General features: G+C 43.6%; 1 protein-coding gene across 1 annotated transcript in view; it reads right to left on the bottom strand.

Moving 5' to 3' along the window:
- Window positions 1-17,444, bottom strand: part of atp6v1ba (ATPase, H+ transporting, lysosomal, V1 subunit B, member a) — a 39,628-nt gene that overhangs the window by 15,835 nt on the left and 6,349 nt on the right. The window contains exons 2-6 of the mRNA XM_085295895.1: window positions 9,180-9,235; window positions 8,823-8,921; window positions 4,151-4,244; window positions 3,695-3,772; window positions 1,033-1,172 (exon numbers count right to left, since the gene is read on the bottom strand). Coding sequence (XP_085152021.1) covers window positions 1,033-1,172; window positions 3,695-3,772; window positions 4,151-4,244; window positions 8,823-8,921; window positions 9,180-9,235 — 467 coding nt within the window. The remainder of the gene's footprint in view (window positions 1-1,032; window positions 1,173-3,694; window positions 3,773-4,150; window positions 4,245-8,822; window positions 8,922-9,179; window positions 9,236-17,444) is intronic.

Consider the following 17,444-nt stretch of genomic DNA (forward strand, 5'->3'; position numbering starts at 1 on the left):
TTAAAAGTTCAGAATCACAAGAATCAGAATCAGAAGGGTTTTATTGCCAAATGTTGAGCAGGTTTACAACATTAGGAAACATTAGGAAATTGCTGCGTTAGCGTTAGCGTTCATCCTCCAGCTTCACTATGCTAATGTTATGCTAACATAGCTGTGTCGCTAGCGATCAAGTAGCACATCATTATATACCAGCTAGCCCAACTTCAGTAACCCTACAAACGTCACTGCTGTTTAGTTTTCTGTCTTCATTTATGCTGGAAGTGATAGCAGAGCTGTACGTTTGAATTTATTCACAAATCTCTCAGTCAAACATGCTACATCATGTTTAGGTAGAAGCTAGCGAGCTAACTTCCTGCTAACTTCTAACTCTGTTAAATGTAATAAATCCTGTTTTCAAGGATGCCTGGATGTTAAACTTAATTGTTACACCTGGTAAAGCAGCAACACTGATCATTTTATTAAAGATGAAAGAATTCAGACAGTTTTTAACTCTCAGTGATGCTGCAGTGTTCGTTTGACTTTGGGACCTGAAGGGACGGAGTTTAGGACCCAGAAACAGATAATGATGTCAGACTTACAAACCGGACAGAGACACATTACTTTTGTGTTTTACTCCATGCACTTCTTCCTTGTCAAAATCTGCTTGCAATACCAAATGAACACAGGAAGTAATGCAATAGGTTTAATGAAGTTATTCTTGTTGCAACAGACTACATGCAGTGGGAAGGGTCACCTCATTTTCAGTCTTCTGCCTAAACTGACACTGACTCGAGTGGCATCATGTGAAGATGCTATCCGAGTTCACTCTGAAGCCACTACAGAGACACCAAACACTACATGAACATAATGCTAAACACACTTATATCAGCTAATACTCAGGTATGCTCTGGTGTTTACGATGGGGATTGATTCTCAATAAAGATAAAAGGAGATATTCAGCACTTCCAGTGGTACCTAGTGGCCCAGCATTTTACCAGCATTGAGACTTCTTGGTGTTGTCACTAAAGAAATAAAATGGTATGCTGATCTCACCTCATTGTGGGGCAACCCAGCGGCAGAGAAGATGGGGATCTTCTGTCCTCGAGCAATGCTATTCATGCCATCAATGGCTGAGATGCCAGTCTGGATCATCTCCTCAGGGTAGATACGGCACTGAGGGTTGATGGGCTGACCTGAGAGACAGAAACACGTATTCAGCTGGACACAAAGGAAGCAATAGCACACTTCACTGTTCATCATACAGGTCAGTCCCACAGACTTGACCAGACAAAACACGCAACAGAAAAAACGTAGTAAGAAAATGGTGATAGAAAGTAAAAGGCTGTGCAACTGCTTAAATGGAAAGTGAGATTATTAATTTGATGTGAACAATCAGAAGCAATTATATCGTGTTATTGTGGAAGCTAACTTACACTGTACATTCATGTGCTCCAATAAAACTCTGCTGAGCATAGTTTACATTCTAGTTACAGTGACTACATACTGAGTCAATGAAAATATTTCCTATTACAGTTTCAACACGCTCTTCTGAGCTGCAGTAATTAAATAATAGTGCAAGGACAACAGCTACATTAGACAAATGACTGTTAGGAATTCTGCCAATTAAGCTGTTGCTTGCTTACTATATGATCAAAGGGTAACTGCACTTATAGAGCACTTTCCCAGTCCTACCGCCTGCTTAAAGTCAAATGCAGACGTCTTACACAGGTCAGTATCTGGCACAGAAAACATCTGACAGGCCTTTCAATTAGTGGATAACCTGGTCTACCGCCATGAGCAATGGGGGGTGCAGAGAATTAGTCACAACTCATTAGTGACTTTGAAAGGGGTTAACCAAGGATGTGCACAGAGACCTGCTCTCAGGAACTCTCACTCATGTGGTTCACCGGCACTAATCTATCAATATTTCACAACAGCATGTCAAACCGTGTAGCTGCCACAGGATTAGCGCCACTGTGGCCCTGTAGTGTGACCACGAGCTGCAGCACGGCGCTAAGTATAAACCATTAAGAGAAGCAGTGGTTAGGTGTTGTCCTGTTGACCGGGGTTAGGGTTAATCTTATCAAGCTCCTATGGATGCAGACTGATCACATGACATGCAAAGAGTGACCATCATATCCATCCAACCTATGGAAGACTGTTCCAGAAGAAAGGACTTAAATACTTCCAGATCACTTTATAAAAGGACCCATGGCTGTGATTACTGAAGTATCATCTACTGTTTCTACCTTTTACAACAGCATTAATATTCAATGCACTGTGTGGATAAAGTATTGATGGTAAATGTAGGATTGTAGGACCCCAAACGTTTGACTGGTTGGGTTTATTGTAGCGGTATGGGAAAAATCTATAGCATAGTGATATTTGGGAATACTGGCTCAACACACGGACACAGAGTATCGATATTTTATTACATACATGTAAATACTCTGGGAATTTCATGAACACGATGGCTCATCTTATGCACCAACCTGACATAACGTTAGCCGAGCCAACTTTAAATGGCTCAGCCAAAACAGCCATGAAAACTGGCACACATGGGTGAGCTGAGAGGTTGATAAGACTAAAGCTCAGAGGAGACCGGCCCCAAACTTTGGAACAGTCGGCCTCCTCATATCAGGATCTCTCCAACACTCGACATCCTTAAAACCCATCTGAAACACAGCTTTGCTCACTAGCTTTGGTTTTGTTCTTCGTCTGTGTTACTTTTTACTGTGTACAGCACTTTAATCAACCTGTGTTGTTTGTACATGTGCTCATAAATAAATTGATTGATTGCAGAATGAGAGCAGACTGGCATTTATTGTTGTGTACTCAACATTTGAACATTTACTTGCTATTCCGCGAGTAGCAGAATGCTAGGATAATTTCCTAAACTTCAAAATAAAAACATTTCCTGTTAAAGTCAAAGGAGCTTGCAAAGAAAAGCGTCTGGACTTCTTTAAGTTACTTGAAGACGTTTCACCTCTCATCCGAGAAGCTTCTTCAGTTCTAAGGTCAAATGGTGGAGAGTCCCAGATATAAACCTAGTGGGAGTTTCCCCCCACAGAGGGACAAAAGGACCCCTGATGATCCTCTAATCGCCTGAGCCAAGGTGTGAAACTGGGTGTGGGTCCCAATCAGCCAGAGTTTCGGGTGTGTTCATTGTGAAACCTGGCCCCACCCTATCATGTGATTTCCTGAGGTCAGATGGCCCAGGATGTGAGTGGGTGTTAAGGCGTCTGGGAAGGGATCTCAAAACTGGATTATAGATGGCAGAGAGTTGGTGTCGTAAGCCCCCATTTACGTTTGGTTTACGTAAAACATTTCATTTCTCACAAATGAAGCTAAAGTTCTTGAAATGTTTATTTGTTAAGGAGACAAAATGTACTCAGGCTGAAGAAAACAGTTTAACACTATTAAAAAGGACACTTAACTGTATTAGCAAAAAATGAATGAGTAAAAAAAATTATTAATGTTATTGTGGTATTTCACTCATGTTCACACCTGGGACAGTAAAACAGTACAGAATACACTGCTGAGTGAGCTTTGGTCAATAATAATATTATTATTATTATTATTATTATTAATAATAATAAAACCCTAACAATAACTATTTGGTGATTTTTTAGGACATTGTACCTAAATGAAGTTTCCGTTTATGACACTGCATTCTTATATGACTTAGCAGCAGGAAAGTAAGAGGCTAACATACCCATGATGTCCAAGTAATCTTCAGCCAGAACAGTCGGCCCGCGATCGATAGGTTTGCCTGAACCATTGAACACACGACCTATAAAAGGAAATATTTTGGTAAGGAGGCATTTAGACATTACATCATTGCTTAATGAGATGAGACCTGCAAGCACATTCTGTCTACTTTGTGCTACTTTACTTTGACAAGTGCCAGCAATTATAAACTCGTGTTAGTGATGACAGAAACAAAGAAAACAAAGAAAAAGCATCTCTACTTTTTGCTTCCATTCAAATGTATGTAACCTTGTGTTGTACTGAGTCACAGTGATTGAGATTCAAGAACATTAAAATAAAAGCTTTGATTAAATTATTTGATTTTACAGTTTATTTAGAAATTAGCGTAACAAGGAAAAAAGCTGACTACATTAATTCAGCGTGCTATGGCATTTTAATCATTAAATCACGTTGATCATACCTAGCATGTCCTCTGACACCGGGGTACGCAAGATATCACCAGTGAATTCACATGCTGTCTTCTTGGCATCAATACCTGATGTTCCCTCAAACACCTGCAGCAACACAGAAAGGTAGCAAAGACATCCTCAGCATGTCTAGTTACATGTTTACTGATAGTGATTATCAGGGTTGTCAAAAAAATGAATTCATTAACAAATCCCTCAATGCTTACATATTAATCAATATAAGAATTAATATGGAACTCATTTGCAATACAGACACCAACAGTGCTGCCTTTGCTCCCGTCAGCTGACGCGTGACTTCACATGGCAAAGCTGCAGACAGTCCGGCACTGAGCTCCTCCCCTCACTAACAATTACAGACACTACACAGTAGTCTCTGAGGGTTGATACATGGTTCAAATAAGCTGCTGCTACATGCTGAAATGTTCAGGATTATGCATTAGGTTAACATTAATCTTAGCCTGGTGCTATTAGAGAATGATAAGATTAGAATTAATGAGAAATTCCACATGTTCTGGACCCTCGGGTAAAGGCAGGGGGTGAGCTGTCAACTGATCACCACCTGGTAGTGAGTTGGATCAGGTGGCAGGGGAGGATGCCAGACAGTGCACCCTCAGCATACGTTTGGGGGCACTGGGAATGCCTGGCAGAGGCCCCGGTTCGTGAAATCTTCAACTCACATCTCTGGCAGAGCTTCAACAGCAGTCTGAGGGAGACTGGGGACATTGAGTCCGAATGGACCATGTTCAGCATCTCCACTGCCGAAGCCACTGCACTGAGCTGCGGCCGCAAGGTGGTTGGTGCCTGTAGTGGTGGTAATCCCTGAACCAAATGGTGGACACCAGAGACGAAGGGAGCCGCCAGGCTGAAGGAGGAGGCCTACCGAGCTTGGTTAGCCTGTGGGACTTCGGAGGCAGCTGATAGGTACCAGAGTTCACGGAACGCGGCTCGGGTAGTAGCTGAGGCAAAAACTCGGGTGTGGAGGGGTTCGGAGAGGCCATGGAAAAAGACTTTTGGACTGCCTCGAAGAGATTCTGGCAAACCGTCAAGCAACTCAGGAGGGGAAAGCGGTGCTCTACCTGCACTGTGTATAGTGGGGGGGGGAAGCTGCTGACTTCGACTAGAAACATTGTCAGCGGTGGAAGGAATACTTCAAGGACCTCCTTAATCCCACTGGAACGTGGAGGCAGCAGAGTCTGGGGACGAGGGGGACAGCTCTAGGTGTGAGGTCACTGAGACAGTTAAACAGAACTCCTGGGGTGGATGAGGTCTGCCCTGAGCTCCTGAAGGCTCTGGATGCTGTAGGGCTGTCTTGGTTGACACGCCTCTGCAATGTTGCGTGGAGATCAGGGACGGTACCTCTGGATGGGCAGACCGGGATGGTGGTTCCTATCTTTAAGAAGCTGGACCGGAGGGTGTGTTCCAACTACAGGGGGATCACACTACTCAGCCTCCCTGGGTGCAGGAAGGGAGAGTCCGCCCGTTAGTCAAACTTTCGATACAGGAAGAACAATGCGGTTTTTTGTCCTGTCGTGGAACACTTGACCAGCTCTTGATCCTCTCAAGGATACTTGAGGGTGCATGGGAGTTTTCCCAACCAGTTTACATGTGTTTTGTAGACTTGGAGAAGGCATTCGACCGTGTCCCTCGGGGTGTCCTGTGGGAGGTGCTTTGGGAGTATGGGGTGTCTGGCCCATTGCTACGGGCCATTCAATCCTTCTACAACCGTTGCAAGACCTTGGTCCGCATAGCTGGCAATAAGTTGGACTTGTTCCCGGTGTGTGATGACTCTGCCCGGCTGCACTTTGTGACCCATTCTGTTTGTAATTTTTATAGATGGAAGTTATGGGGGTAGCCAAGTAGTCAAAGGCCTTCCACTAGGGTGGTCTCAGAATCTCATCTCTGCTTTTAGCGGATTATGTGATTCTGTTGGCTTGATCAGCTGGTGGCCTCCAGCTTGCATTGGAAGTATGAGTATGAAGCTGTGGGAATGAGATTCAGCACCTCCAATCCATAATATGGATTGACTCAGGCTCAGGGATGAGTTCCCTTTAAACTTAAATTGTTTAGGAATCCCAGTCTACAACTAATACAATATAAAATACTACATAGAGTGCACTATACAGTCAATGGATGTTCAAGATGGGCTTCTAACAGCTGCTCACATAGTCAAGGCAATACACCTGAAAATTACAACCCAGGGGCTGTGGTCATGACCTGGATGGAATGCTGGTGGCTCTTGGGTGGTGTTTTTCTGGCACCTGCGTGCAGCACAGCTGGGGGAGGGTCTGTGTCGGCAGACATAGGTTACCGACTTGGTAACCCTAGCTGTCCCTGCGTGGCTCTGGGGTAGACTTGGGGATTTGGGGTTCTGGGAGTGCGTCTTTACATCCCCGTTCTCTGTTTGCAGTCTGGGGTGGGGGGCCGGGAATTCAACTCAGTTTTATCTATATAGCGCCAAATCACAACAACAGTCGCCTCAAGGCGTGTTATATTGTAAGATAGACCCTACAATAATAGATACAGAGGAAAAACCCAACAATCATATGACCCCCTATGAGCAAGCACTTTGGCAACAGTGGGAAGGAAAAACTCCCTTTTAACAGGAAGAAACCTCCGGCAGACCCAGGCTCAGGGAGGGGCGGGGCCATGTGCTGCGACCTCGCCACACTCCTTGCTGGTGTCCGATGCCACAACCCGTCGGTGCGTTGGTGGTTCTTGGTGTCCGGGGCTCGGGCGTGTACTGGCTCATTCCTGGCGGCTGGTTGGCGGCTCCTGGCGCCTGTGGCTCAGACGGGCCCCTTCAGGGGTGTGTGAGGCCCTCAGATCTCTGGCCTCTAAGCCTGGGGTTCAGACCACCCTGGCATAGCCGGCTACCAGTGGAGTCTGCAGGCACGTTGCCGCAGCCCCCTGTAGCTTCTGCCCTGTGGCTGCTGGGTGACCCCCCCCCCCCGTCTGCAGCTCTCCTCGGCTCTTTTCTAGGTGGGTGCTGCGGCTGCCCCTCTGGTGGTCCTCCTGGGGCTCTCGTGCTCTGGAGGGCCTCTAGATGTCTGGGACTTGGATCTACTCCATGCCTGCTTAATGTCATTGGGGGCAGGGCTATGGCTCCCCACACCTACTATTAGACAGTTACGTGGAGAAACCTTGTAAACTCCTTGGCTGCTGCCTCTAAACATATGGTTCGTTGTCGGTTTTGTGTGCTGCTCAGTAACATTCAATATTTATTATTTAGTGTTACTTATGCTTATCTAGGTTGTCGCTGTGGTTTTCCTACAGCGTTGTTCCCTTTTTGCTTGTTCTTTTCCCCAGCAGGTGATTGAGCGGGTTTGTGTGTCTTTTCTCTCGTCTCTCTTGCCCTCCGTTTTTCTTTCCCTCTCCTTTTGTTCAGCCTCTTCCCAACTTCTCTTTTCTTCGTCTTTTCCTCTCCTATCCCCCGGTCCTGTCTGTTTCTATTGTTAAAAATGTGAAAGTAAAAAACAAATAAATAATAAAGGTGAAATGAAATATGACAATCAAGTGGACCAGTACAGCGAAGTCGTAATGGTCTACTTAGGAAAATAAATCTGTTGGGCATGTTTCTTGGCCTTCAGACAATAATTCTGATTGCTACAGTGCCGGACAGCGAAGGCAATAGATGAATAAATAAATGCAAATACTACAAAAATGGATAGGAATGCTCACTTTAGGCAAACAGTGCTGGTTTATGAGAGTCACTGTTTGGGTTAGGGTTAAATATGCACAGCCTTTGTTTTAGGTGCTCTACACGGACATGTTTGCTAAAATGAAACTACAGCACAGTGATCAAAGACCTACAACTGTTGTCTCCTGCTCTAATTATCAGTAGTAAGTTAAATTGCAGTTTAGCTATTTTGAACTATTGACTACTTGATCATGATAATGTTAAATGTAGATACAATTTCCTTTGATGTTGCATTGTCGAGTCTACGGCTGTGCTATCCCTTCTTTTGTGTGGCTGTGTGCGCTCATGGTGCATGTCTGTGTTTGTAGATTCGTGCGGTGGCTGTGCCAGGCTCTTTTTCAGTTTTATGTTCATTTGGTGAGACGCCTCCAACCATAACCTCTTTATATCTGCTGATTGGTTGGTTCAACCATCATGTCACAACCAACCACCATGCAAAACTGTATGAGGTGCTGTTGGTCTCTGCATGGAACATTTCTTTCTTCTGTCAGGTTATTATGGCTAGTATGAAAAAGGCTAGTATGCTACTATGGAGCATTCAGACAACATAATAGTAAGTTACAGTGTTTGCATGGTTAATGAATGTATTTTAGGACCTTGAATGGTGCCCAACCAGGTTTGGATTTTTGTGTATGCTTTGGTCCCCATATCATCTTATCATTTCATGTATTTGGCAGCTTAACAGGAAAAGTATTTTTATGTATAACAAAGTAATTTTAATGGCATGAGCTGTCATTGAGGAAGGATGAAGATCCATGCTAAGGCATATGTACCTTACCTGAGTCCAACCGAAACAAACCTGGGCCCACCTTTCAAGCAGGCCACGATCATCAAGCAGTAATCAAACAAACTGGACATTGGGGCATGAGCACAAGTAAGGATAGCAAAATGCAATTGCACAGAGCACAGAGCTTACAGCACAGAGGCTGTCAGCTGATATGCTTTAGTTTCCACTCACTATTTCTTACCTGAACAACTGCCTTGGTTCCAATCACCTCGAGGACCTGTCCGCTCCTCTTGGTACCGTCTGGCAAGGTCAGGTGAACAATCTCAGCATACCTGGGGAACTAATTCAAAGAGATTCAACACTGTTACTACAGCAACAGAAAAACACGTTTTTATCATTATTATAAAAGAGCACACCGGCTAGTAAAGTGCTGAATTATACTGACTTCTACAAACATTTGGAGTTTACCGAGCGACAGCGCCACTATTTGCAACCTAATTAATACATATTGTAAGAGGATTTGCACAATAGATGAACGAGTGTTAGCAGCACCACGGACAGAAAGCCTGATAAAAACAGAATTTCTTTGCAGCCTTACCTTCACGTTATCCAGGATCACCAGGGGTCCATTTACACCTGATACAGTGGAGTAGGCTGGAATAGGAGAGAGACGGGTTACTCATTTCTGAACCTCAACAGGCAGCAGAACAGGAAAATAACACACAATACTTCAATTTCCTTCTGCAGCGAGCAAGCCACCTATCATCAGTGCAATAAGCAGACTTCTCCACAGCCAAAACTGCTAATCACCGCAGGCTGACCTTTTGCTGTGAGAACAATGTTACTGCACTTTCAGCCCTAAAATGTCACAAAAAGCCAAATGTCAGGTCAAGAAATGGAGGAATTTTACATTGTTTGATTACACCGTCACACAATCAATCACACGAATCAATAAAAACGCACGACTCATGAGAACCGGAGCAGATGTTCAAAAAAATATACATTAAATACTTCATATTCGGGTTATCGCAATATTACAATTTCAAACTCAATACTGATATCCACAAAAATACTCGATACCATTTTTGAAACCATAAGAAGGATTCTGATCCCATCCTGCAACATGAGAATAGCAAACATCTCAAAAACACTCGGACTAATTTTTCCAGTTATTAACTACAGTCCACTACGTTAATGAAAGAAGACGGCTGACGGGGCTGTTACAGTTAAACTGGACAGGTAAACATCAATAAGTGTTTAATACTTTCCTCCTAAAGTGTGATACGAATACTTCAGCTGTTAGTGAGGTGAGGAGCTGTGTGCCTGTTTGCAACGTGTGAAGGCGTCAGAGTATCCTATAAAAACAGAAAAAAATGCCATATCCCTGAATGTGTGCGACTGCAGCGTAACATCAGTACAACAGTAATGGACAATGCTTTTCTACTCTACTGCAGTACTCAAGCCTTTTACTGTACACAGCATTCACACAAGCAGTTTATCACCTGTAATTAATTCAATTACCTTTCTATCATAACAGTCTCGTCAGCGTAAGGCAACGATTGTAGAATATTAGAGAGCAGCATCTGGCACTTTAACAGGAAGTAACCTCCAACAGACTCAAGGACGGGTCTCCATCTGGTGTGGGAATGAAGGTGCTTACCTGTTAGGACTGTGCCCTGAATAATAATAATAATAATAATAATAATAATAATAATAATAATAATAATAATGATGATGATGATGGTCAATGTGACTGAGAATCCAGGTCATTCGGAGCAAATGCAGGGCTGATGTCATTACCATGAGAGTCAAAATAAATTCAGTCTAATCCGAATTCTTTCAATCAGATAATAAAAACACTGCCGTCACCGACAACACCACATTAAGCATTACTGTCCACATATTCACTGTGCTCTACGCCCATCTCAAGTGTAACCCTCTGCACTGTGCTGCACACTGTTCTCCATCACTATTATCAAAAACACCCAATGAAGGAATATTTTTGGAAGCAGCGAGTTCATTAAAACTCCACTTGTTCAGTTTCTTCTGCAGAGCTGCACCTAACAATGATCGCCGGCTTTATAAATCCAAAAGCAGGCAGCCTCTACTCTAGTGTGGCAGCAGACAATAAGTTAAACAAACCCATAAATGACGGTAATATTACAAAGTGTAAATAAGGAGCGTTTGAACAGAACTGCTTTCAGACCACATAAGAGCAGCAGAGTGTCCTGCTTCTGTGAAGTAAGCAATAAAATGTGCCATGCAAACATTACAATCAAATCATGTTCAGCCATTCCTCTGCTCTGAACATCTGTAGAGCTGGGTGGTAAAATGCAGACATGCAGGGAGCGTTGGAGTGGGGGACTGAAGGTGGCGGCATTGTTTCTATCAGGGTCTGCTGTTCTTCTTTATGTGTGAACTGTCAATCTCTGGGCTGATATCAAAGGCTCGGGGAAATTAGAGCAGACTGCTACGAACATAAAGCACTAAAGCTTAGCGGGGTGCATCCACTATGCCACTAATTAGGCAGGGGCCAACAAAATAACCTGTCAATGCGCTACAGTATTGCAGCCATTTCCCACACACACCTGCATTTTACCCTCTATTAGTCAGACACACACTGTGTGCGTCTGTGTGTCGAACACGAGGTTTGAATGGGAGGTGGTGCTGGGAGGATGGGGCACAGACTGTTGAGTTAGTGCGATAAAAGGTGGCTCAAGTGTGATGATGAAAACCAAGGGCAGGACAAACACAAAAAATAAAGAAATAAATAAAATTTCCTCTCCAAAATAAAATGTGTTTTACTCCAAACAGCCTTTATCTCAGTTCTTGCCTCAGGGTCCACTTTCCAGTGAATGACTCAAGTTGTCTCTGTTTGTTCTGCAAGGCCTTGCACTGCAGCGCGAGGGGGGGGATTTACAGATGACCTTTGCTTTGCTCATTTCCCACTGACAGGCAGGAAGTCCATGGTTTCATCATTTAATATACAGCTTTCCTTAAACAACACGACAGCGCACCACTCTGACCAAATAATAAAAGAACACTGAACCAGTATAGAGAACACCAGTGTTATCAAACCTCACGGATATCCCCGCCCTCCTGACAGCCAGCACAGCCGATCAACAACGCCTGACTTCTGCATATAAACCTGACACATAACTGAAATACGAAGGAACAGCAGTGATACTTTCTAGCTGGGAAGGTTTCCAGCTCATATTGTTTGGTGCAGAAAATGAAGAGAAATATCATAACTCTGGATCAGATCTGTAAGGACATTCTACACATGTAGTTTAGAGAAATGAACACGCGTGTAAGGAAAGCTTCCAAATGCTCAAATAGGTCATTGAAGGCGTTTCCAAAACTCTGACATGCTGTGTAAGCCTGCACAGTCTCTTAAAGGCACTCTTCATTAACCTTACAGCTAAAACATATTCCTGTGAACAACACGGCCTCACTTAACCAACCATTTTAATGTCGTCTGCATCCAGTACATACTAGCCAACATGTATCTGTGATAACAACCTGCTGGCTGTGTATAGTGCACATAATCTGACAGCAGAAAACAATATTCTGTTTACAGAGATGCAGGCTCTATGTTTAGTCATTATGCTTTTCTGAAACACATGCATGATGGCAGAGTGTGTAACTACACAGCCAGCCCTTTAAAAAAAGAGGGAAACAACTCAAATGTGTACAACTGGAGAGCACGTCACACGGTGAATCTGTAGCTCCTGACAAGGACGACTGACAGCTCCCAGAACTATTTTACATTATCATTCCTGGAATAATTGGCATGTTTATACTTTAAACCTTAAACAGTTACATGGTAAACGGCCTGTATTTGTATAGAGCTTTACCAAAGCGCTTTACACTACATAACAAAAAAGCTTTATTTGACAATTCCAGTGAATATTCATAGCATCAGCATTACCCTAACAGATTAGCCATGTTTATGAACACAGCACAGACTTAAACTAGAAATTGCTGACAGGCCTCAAAAGAGATGCATCAGGGTAATTATACTCAGAGGCAATAATAACGGTGCAAGGAAAATGTTACTATGTAACAAGGAATCCACAAGTCTGGTGCGTTGCCCTGGTCGACGTCCTATCAGGTAAAACAGTCACAGCATTATTTCAGAGACATTTTGGAGCTGCACAGCGTGTCAAAGAGTAACGAGTTAAACAGCTGGTACTGCAAGTCAGAGTATTTAATCTAATTTTAGTTTTTACCAAGTTATGTTTTTACTAACATAACGTTAGAACGAGCCTTCGTGGCGTTCGTCGATCACAACAAACGGACGCCTCGGTGGCACAAAGTCTAAAGTGTGTACAGGCTCTGAATGAGCAGCTCCAGTCGGATTAAAGGCCTAACCCTGGCCCAACACGCTAACCCATCATTACATGAAAGGGGAAGAAAAAAAGACAACAGTTCAGGGAACACTCTTATGTATAACTGTGATGATGGAAAAAAAATAAGTGGTTTGCTCTCTCATTTCACAAGGTAACGACTCATCAATGGGCTATATGTTCATGAGGTGTGAAGTAGCAACATTTCCCAATAGGTTTAGAAAACTTTCTCCACCCCTCTTTTGCTACTTCAGCTCAAGTACAGCGTTCCCCTGGTTTGGCATGCAACAGCAGCGTGGGTCACCCTGCAGCCTGTTCAGCTGCCAGAGCCCTTTGTGTACAAAGATGTTAATTGGTCCTAATCCGCCACTAGAAGCTGTTTTGGTAGCCTGACCTCGCACCCTGAAGGACACCTTGGTGTGAAATACTAAAGAGCCCATTCAAGTGCCAGAGAAAAGAGGCACAGAGCATTCCAACACAATTCAATTTCCCAGCAGAAAGAGGGGGGGAACTCAAGGGGAGGAGAAGGGAGGAAAGGGGGAGTCTGGCCTAGGATGGAAATGGGGGAGCATCATCATTCTGACAATAAGCGAGGGCTACAAAGCAGTGGCTGCTGTGATGTGCACTCTCACAATCACGTCTTAGCCTCTACTTCACGGGATTCCCACAGCCCCACTGGACATAGGAATGCTAGTTGATTAAAGCCTACGACCAGCTCTCCCACTCACACACACACACACGACAACCCTCAGCTAATGGTATTCATACGAGTTAGCCCGACGCAGACTGCCAGCACATCTACCAAAACTATCTGTCACTCTGAATCAGCTGGCCTGTTGTTTACAGACGTAGACCGCACCTGATGGACTGCATCAAAATAAACAGCTGAATACTTTATTCTGAGGTTGCTGCTGTTAACAGTTGCTAATGTCATTCAGCTCCAGCATCTCGAGCTGCAGCAGCAGAGATCAGCTGTGACCTGGAGGGTTAGCCTAACGTGCTGCAGGTGGTCCTGCTGACTTCACCAACACTGTGGAGCAGAGTGCAATCTACCTTTGCCAGCCACAGTCTCCGACGGTGGAGCCCAAACCTGTCTGCTGATCATGGAACTGCATATCAACCAAAAACCTACACTGCTAAACGTTGCATTAAAACACACCGTTTTAGCCGAATGAACAAAGTGTTTCCTGTCTGTGTGTTTCAGCCCGAACCTCATTCTGCCTCATTCACACCCATTCGTACGAGCATTTTCCACGCCTAACATTCACTCTGACGGAGGCACCAGAGAGCGACTCGGGCTTTAGCATGATGATTACTGGCACATGATCCCTTTGATTTTCTCAAAAGAGGAAACTCAAATCAGTAGATCTTACCAAAATTAATACTTGACTTTGTTTATTCCCCTTATTTACAACGAGTGTGGTTCATCAGCTGTAACTACTAGTCCTCACACTGGGAGGAAAGCCTTGCTTGGCTTTTGCATCATGAAGTGGAATCAACGTCTGCTTCTACAGATCAGAATGTGATGTTTCATCCAACTGTGCCGTGATGCAGTTCAAGCACTGGAAAAATATCCTGACATTATTTTTATCCTGCGCAAACTACTTTGTGCTTTCAACATTAGAGAGGGGAAAATGAAATAGTGCAACTAAAATGATGCAAACAGATGAAGGACAAGTTGAATGTTTTGTTAACCAATGACAGACTTTTGGAATAAATCAAAGAAATGAAAACATTTTAAAATCAGGGGGCGGGGTGTCAGAAACAGCCGCGGGCACAGGCACATCTTCACCAACCAATCAGCACACAATCTGTGTTTTGACATGTGGGCAGCATCTGGGTTTGACACCACTAGAAAATGAGGCAGGCTTTTAACATTGCAGGTGCACAGGTACTCCATATAAAGACGACTTCCTACCACACTGCACTGATTGGGAGGAAACGTAATCAGGCATGAACCGGGAGCAAATGTTCTAACAGAGTGGGGTCTCTTGTATGCAGGGCCCTTTTGCTAGTAGAGGAAAACCAGCGACTATACAGAGAGGCAGCTGGTTATCACACAGATAGCCTAGTGCTTTACTTACAATAGCTCGACGCCTGGGCTTTGACAGAGCAACAGCCTCCTGCTATTTGGAGCAGATGAAGAGCATTTTATTGTGCTAGCTTATCCATTCAATTTATTTCTTTCATCATTCTAAGCACGTAACAAAGACAATTTACACAAACTTAAGAAATCCTTTTTAAAAACAAAAAAAAAGCATTAATGAATTAAAAGATTCAAAATACATAAACACATCCTGCGGGGTAGTCCCAGACTAGAGTCAAGATAAGGTCTGGGACAGAGGCTTCAGAGCGGTCCAACAAAGAAGCCCTTACAAGCTGTTCCCAAATACATCCTGTAGACAAAGACGGGTTTCCCACAGAACTCGGTGCTAATTATGTGCAGCACCCTCGCGCTTTTATAACATCAAGCTAAGCCAAACCTACTGTATTCTATGACAGCTATCTGCGAACCTAAATGCATTATTATAATAAATTACAAGACACCTTTTTTAAGGGATCATTACATGAAAAATATACACATTTACTATTTCTGTCAAAACAAACAAGAAATGGAAGCAGCGCGTTTCAAAACTCTAAGTAATCATGTGCAATAAAATGAGTGATGACCAAAAAGAAACGGAAACTGAACTATTCAATAAACAAAGTATCGAGTGCGAGTAGAGAACAAAAGAGGCCACACTCGTAAAGGAGGTCCTGCGAACAGTAAAGATCTGCTGTGAGCTGGGGCACACTCGAGTCACTGCACATTTAATCATCGGGGTGTTTAAAGCTAAACAAAATCATGCTAATCTTACAGTCGTAGGTTTATGGGAAGTTCTGCAGTGGAGAATTTCCTGCATTGCATTTCTTCTAACAAGAGCCACCAGTTCTTAAGGTGAGGAATTTCAGGAAGTGAGCCGTCAGTGGTCAGTGAAACTAGTGTGTGCTGATTGGTTTCTGTTCTTGCAACAGACTGAAATGGTGTCAGATCCTTAGCGTACATTTTAATGTTCTTTCATGAAAAGAATGGCAAACGCCCACGCAAGAGTCTTTTTTCCTACTGACAAGCTAGCTGCTTAAACCTAATTAGAATGTGGATTATAGAACTGTTGCAAAAAATAACATTGATTTTATAGAAATTACTTTCATAGTGACAGATGAGACATTTGTTTATCGTGACTACATTATTACCAATAATTAAATCTTCACAAAGAAATGTAGTGCCTTGCTCCATGTCTTTTCATAGCACTAAATGACAGAATGCACCACTAAAACAAAGACAAGCCATTTCATGGGCTAATAGCTTTTGTCGCATTTGACATGAGAGAGACAAAGGCCTCTTAAAAGAAAGGACTTGGTCTGATGAGAAAGCCTTTTTATTTGTTTATTTTCCTGCTCCATCTCTGAGTGGATTTTCAAGCTGCTTCTCTTAGAGCTCTGTCACGTCGGTATCGCAGTGGAAAACCAGCTCAACACTGTGATCTTATAGACTGTTTGATGGCTTGAAATACTAACCTAAACTGGTTGGACGTTGTTCAAAGTGTAGTGATGTTGGACTTTCCTTTAAACTAACAGCGGCTGATGCTGAGCATGCTCGAGATTTGGTGAGTGGGTTTTGGAATCACTGCTCAGTAACAGTTTGAACAGCAGGAAATAAAAAAAAAAAAAAAAGCCAATATATATGTTGAAAATATTTTCTATTTTCAATAATATTGTCAAATTAGGCATCATTCTTGATGTTCCTACTCTACTGACAGAGATTAATACTAACAAAGCTCAACTGTGGTCAAGTACGAACCTTGAACTGGGTCACCGCAAGATACGCCAGCTGAACGTACAGCTCAGGCTGGAACCAGTCTGAGCTGCCAGCTGTCCGGGACATCTGGCAGAGGCCCCGGTGCAGAAGATCTTTAATTAGGATCTTCAACAGAACCTCTACAGCATTGTGAGGGAGGCTGGGGACATTCTTAGTTCAAAGTGAGCTGGCTGAACAGACGTGTGTCTGCAAGAAGGTTGGTGCCAGTTGTAGTGGTATGGTGGACACCTGACACCTCAGGGAGGCGCTACAGGAGCCCTATTAGGCTTGGTTAGTCTGTGCCAGCCCCAGCGTTCCAAGAGGAGTGAAGTTCTTGAGGTAGCTGAAGCAAAACCTCAAAAGCCATCAGGCGACTCCAAGCAGGAAAGCGGTGTTCTACTCACGTGGTGTAGTGTGGGTGAGGTGCTACTGACTTCAACTAAGGATGTAGTCAGGTGATGTGGGGGATACTTTGAGGATGTCTTCAATCCCACCAACAGGCCTTCCTATACCAGAGTATAGAAACGTAGGAGATGACTCGCCCATCACCGTGAACGACATCATTAGGATGGTTAAAGAACGTTTTGTTTGTACCTCTGAAGGCCGTCCTGTAGCAAAGCCACGTGGCAACAGGCTTTCACCTCGGTGGCCTTAGGATGCCATCTCTGCTTTATGT

The sequence above is a fragment of the Mchenga conophoros genome, linkage group LG13 (assembly GCF_057382185.1).
Source record: "Mchenga conophoros isolate Kocher_MC1m ecotype Shallow Benthic linkage group LG13, M_conophoros_male_GT1.1, whole genome shotgun sequence".
Classification (NCBI taxonomy): Eukaryota; Metazoa; Chordata; class Actinopteri; order Cichliformes; family Cichlidae; genus Mchenga; species Mchenga conophoros.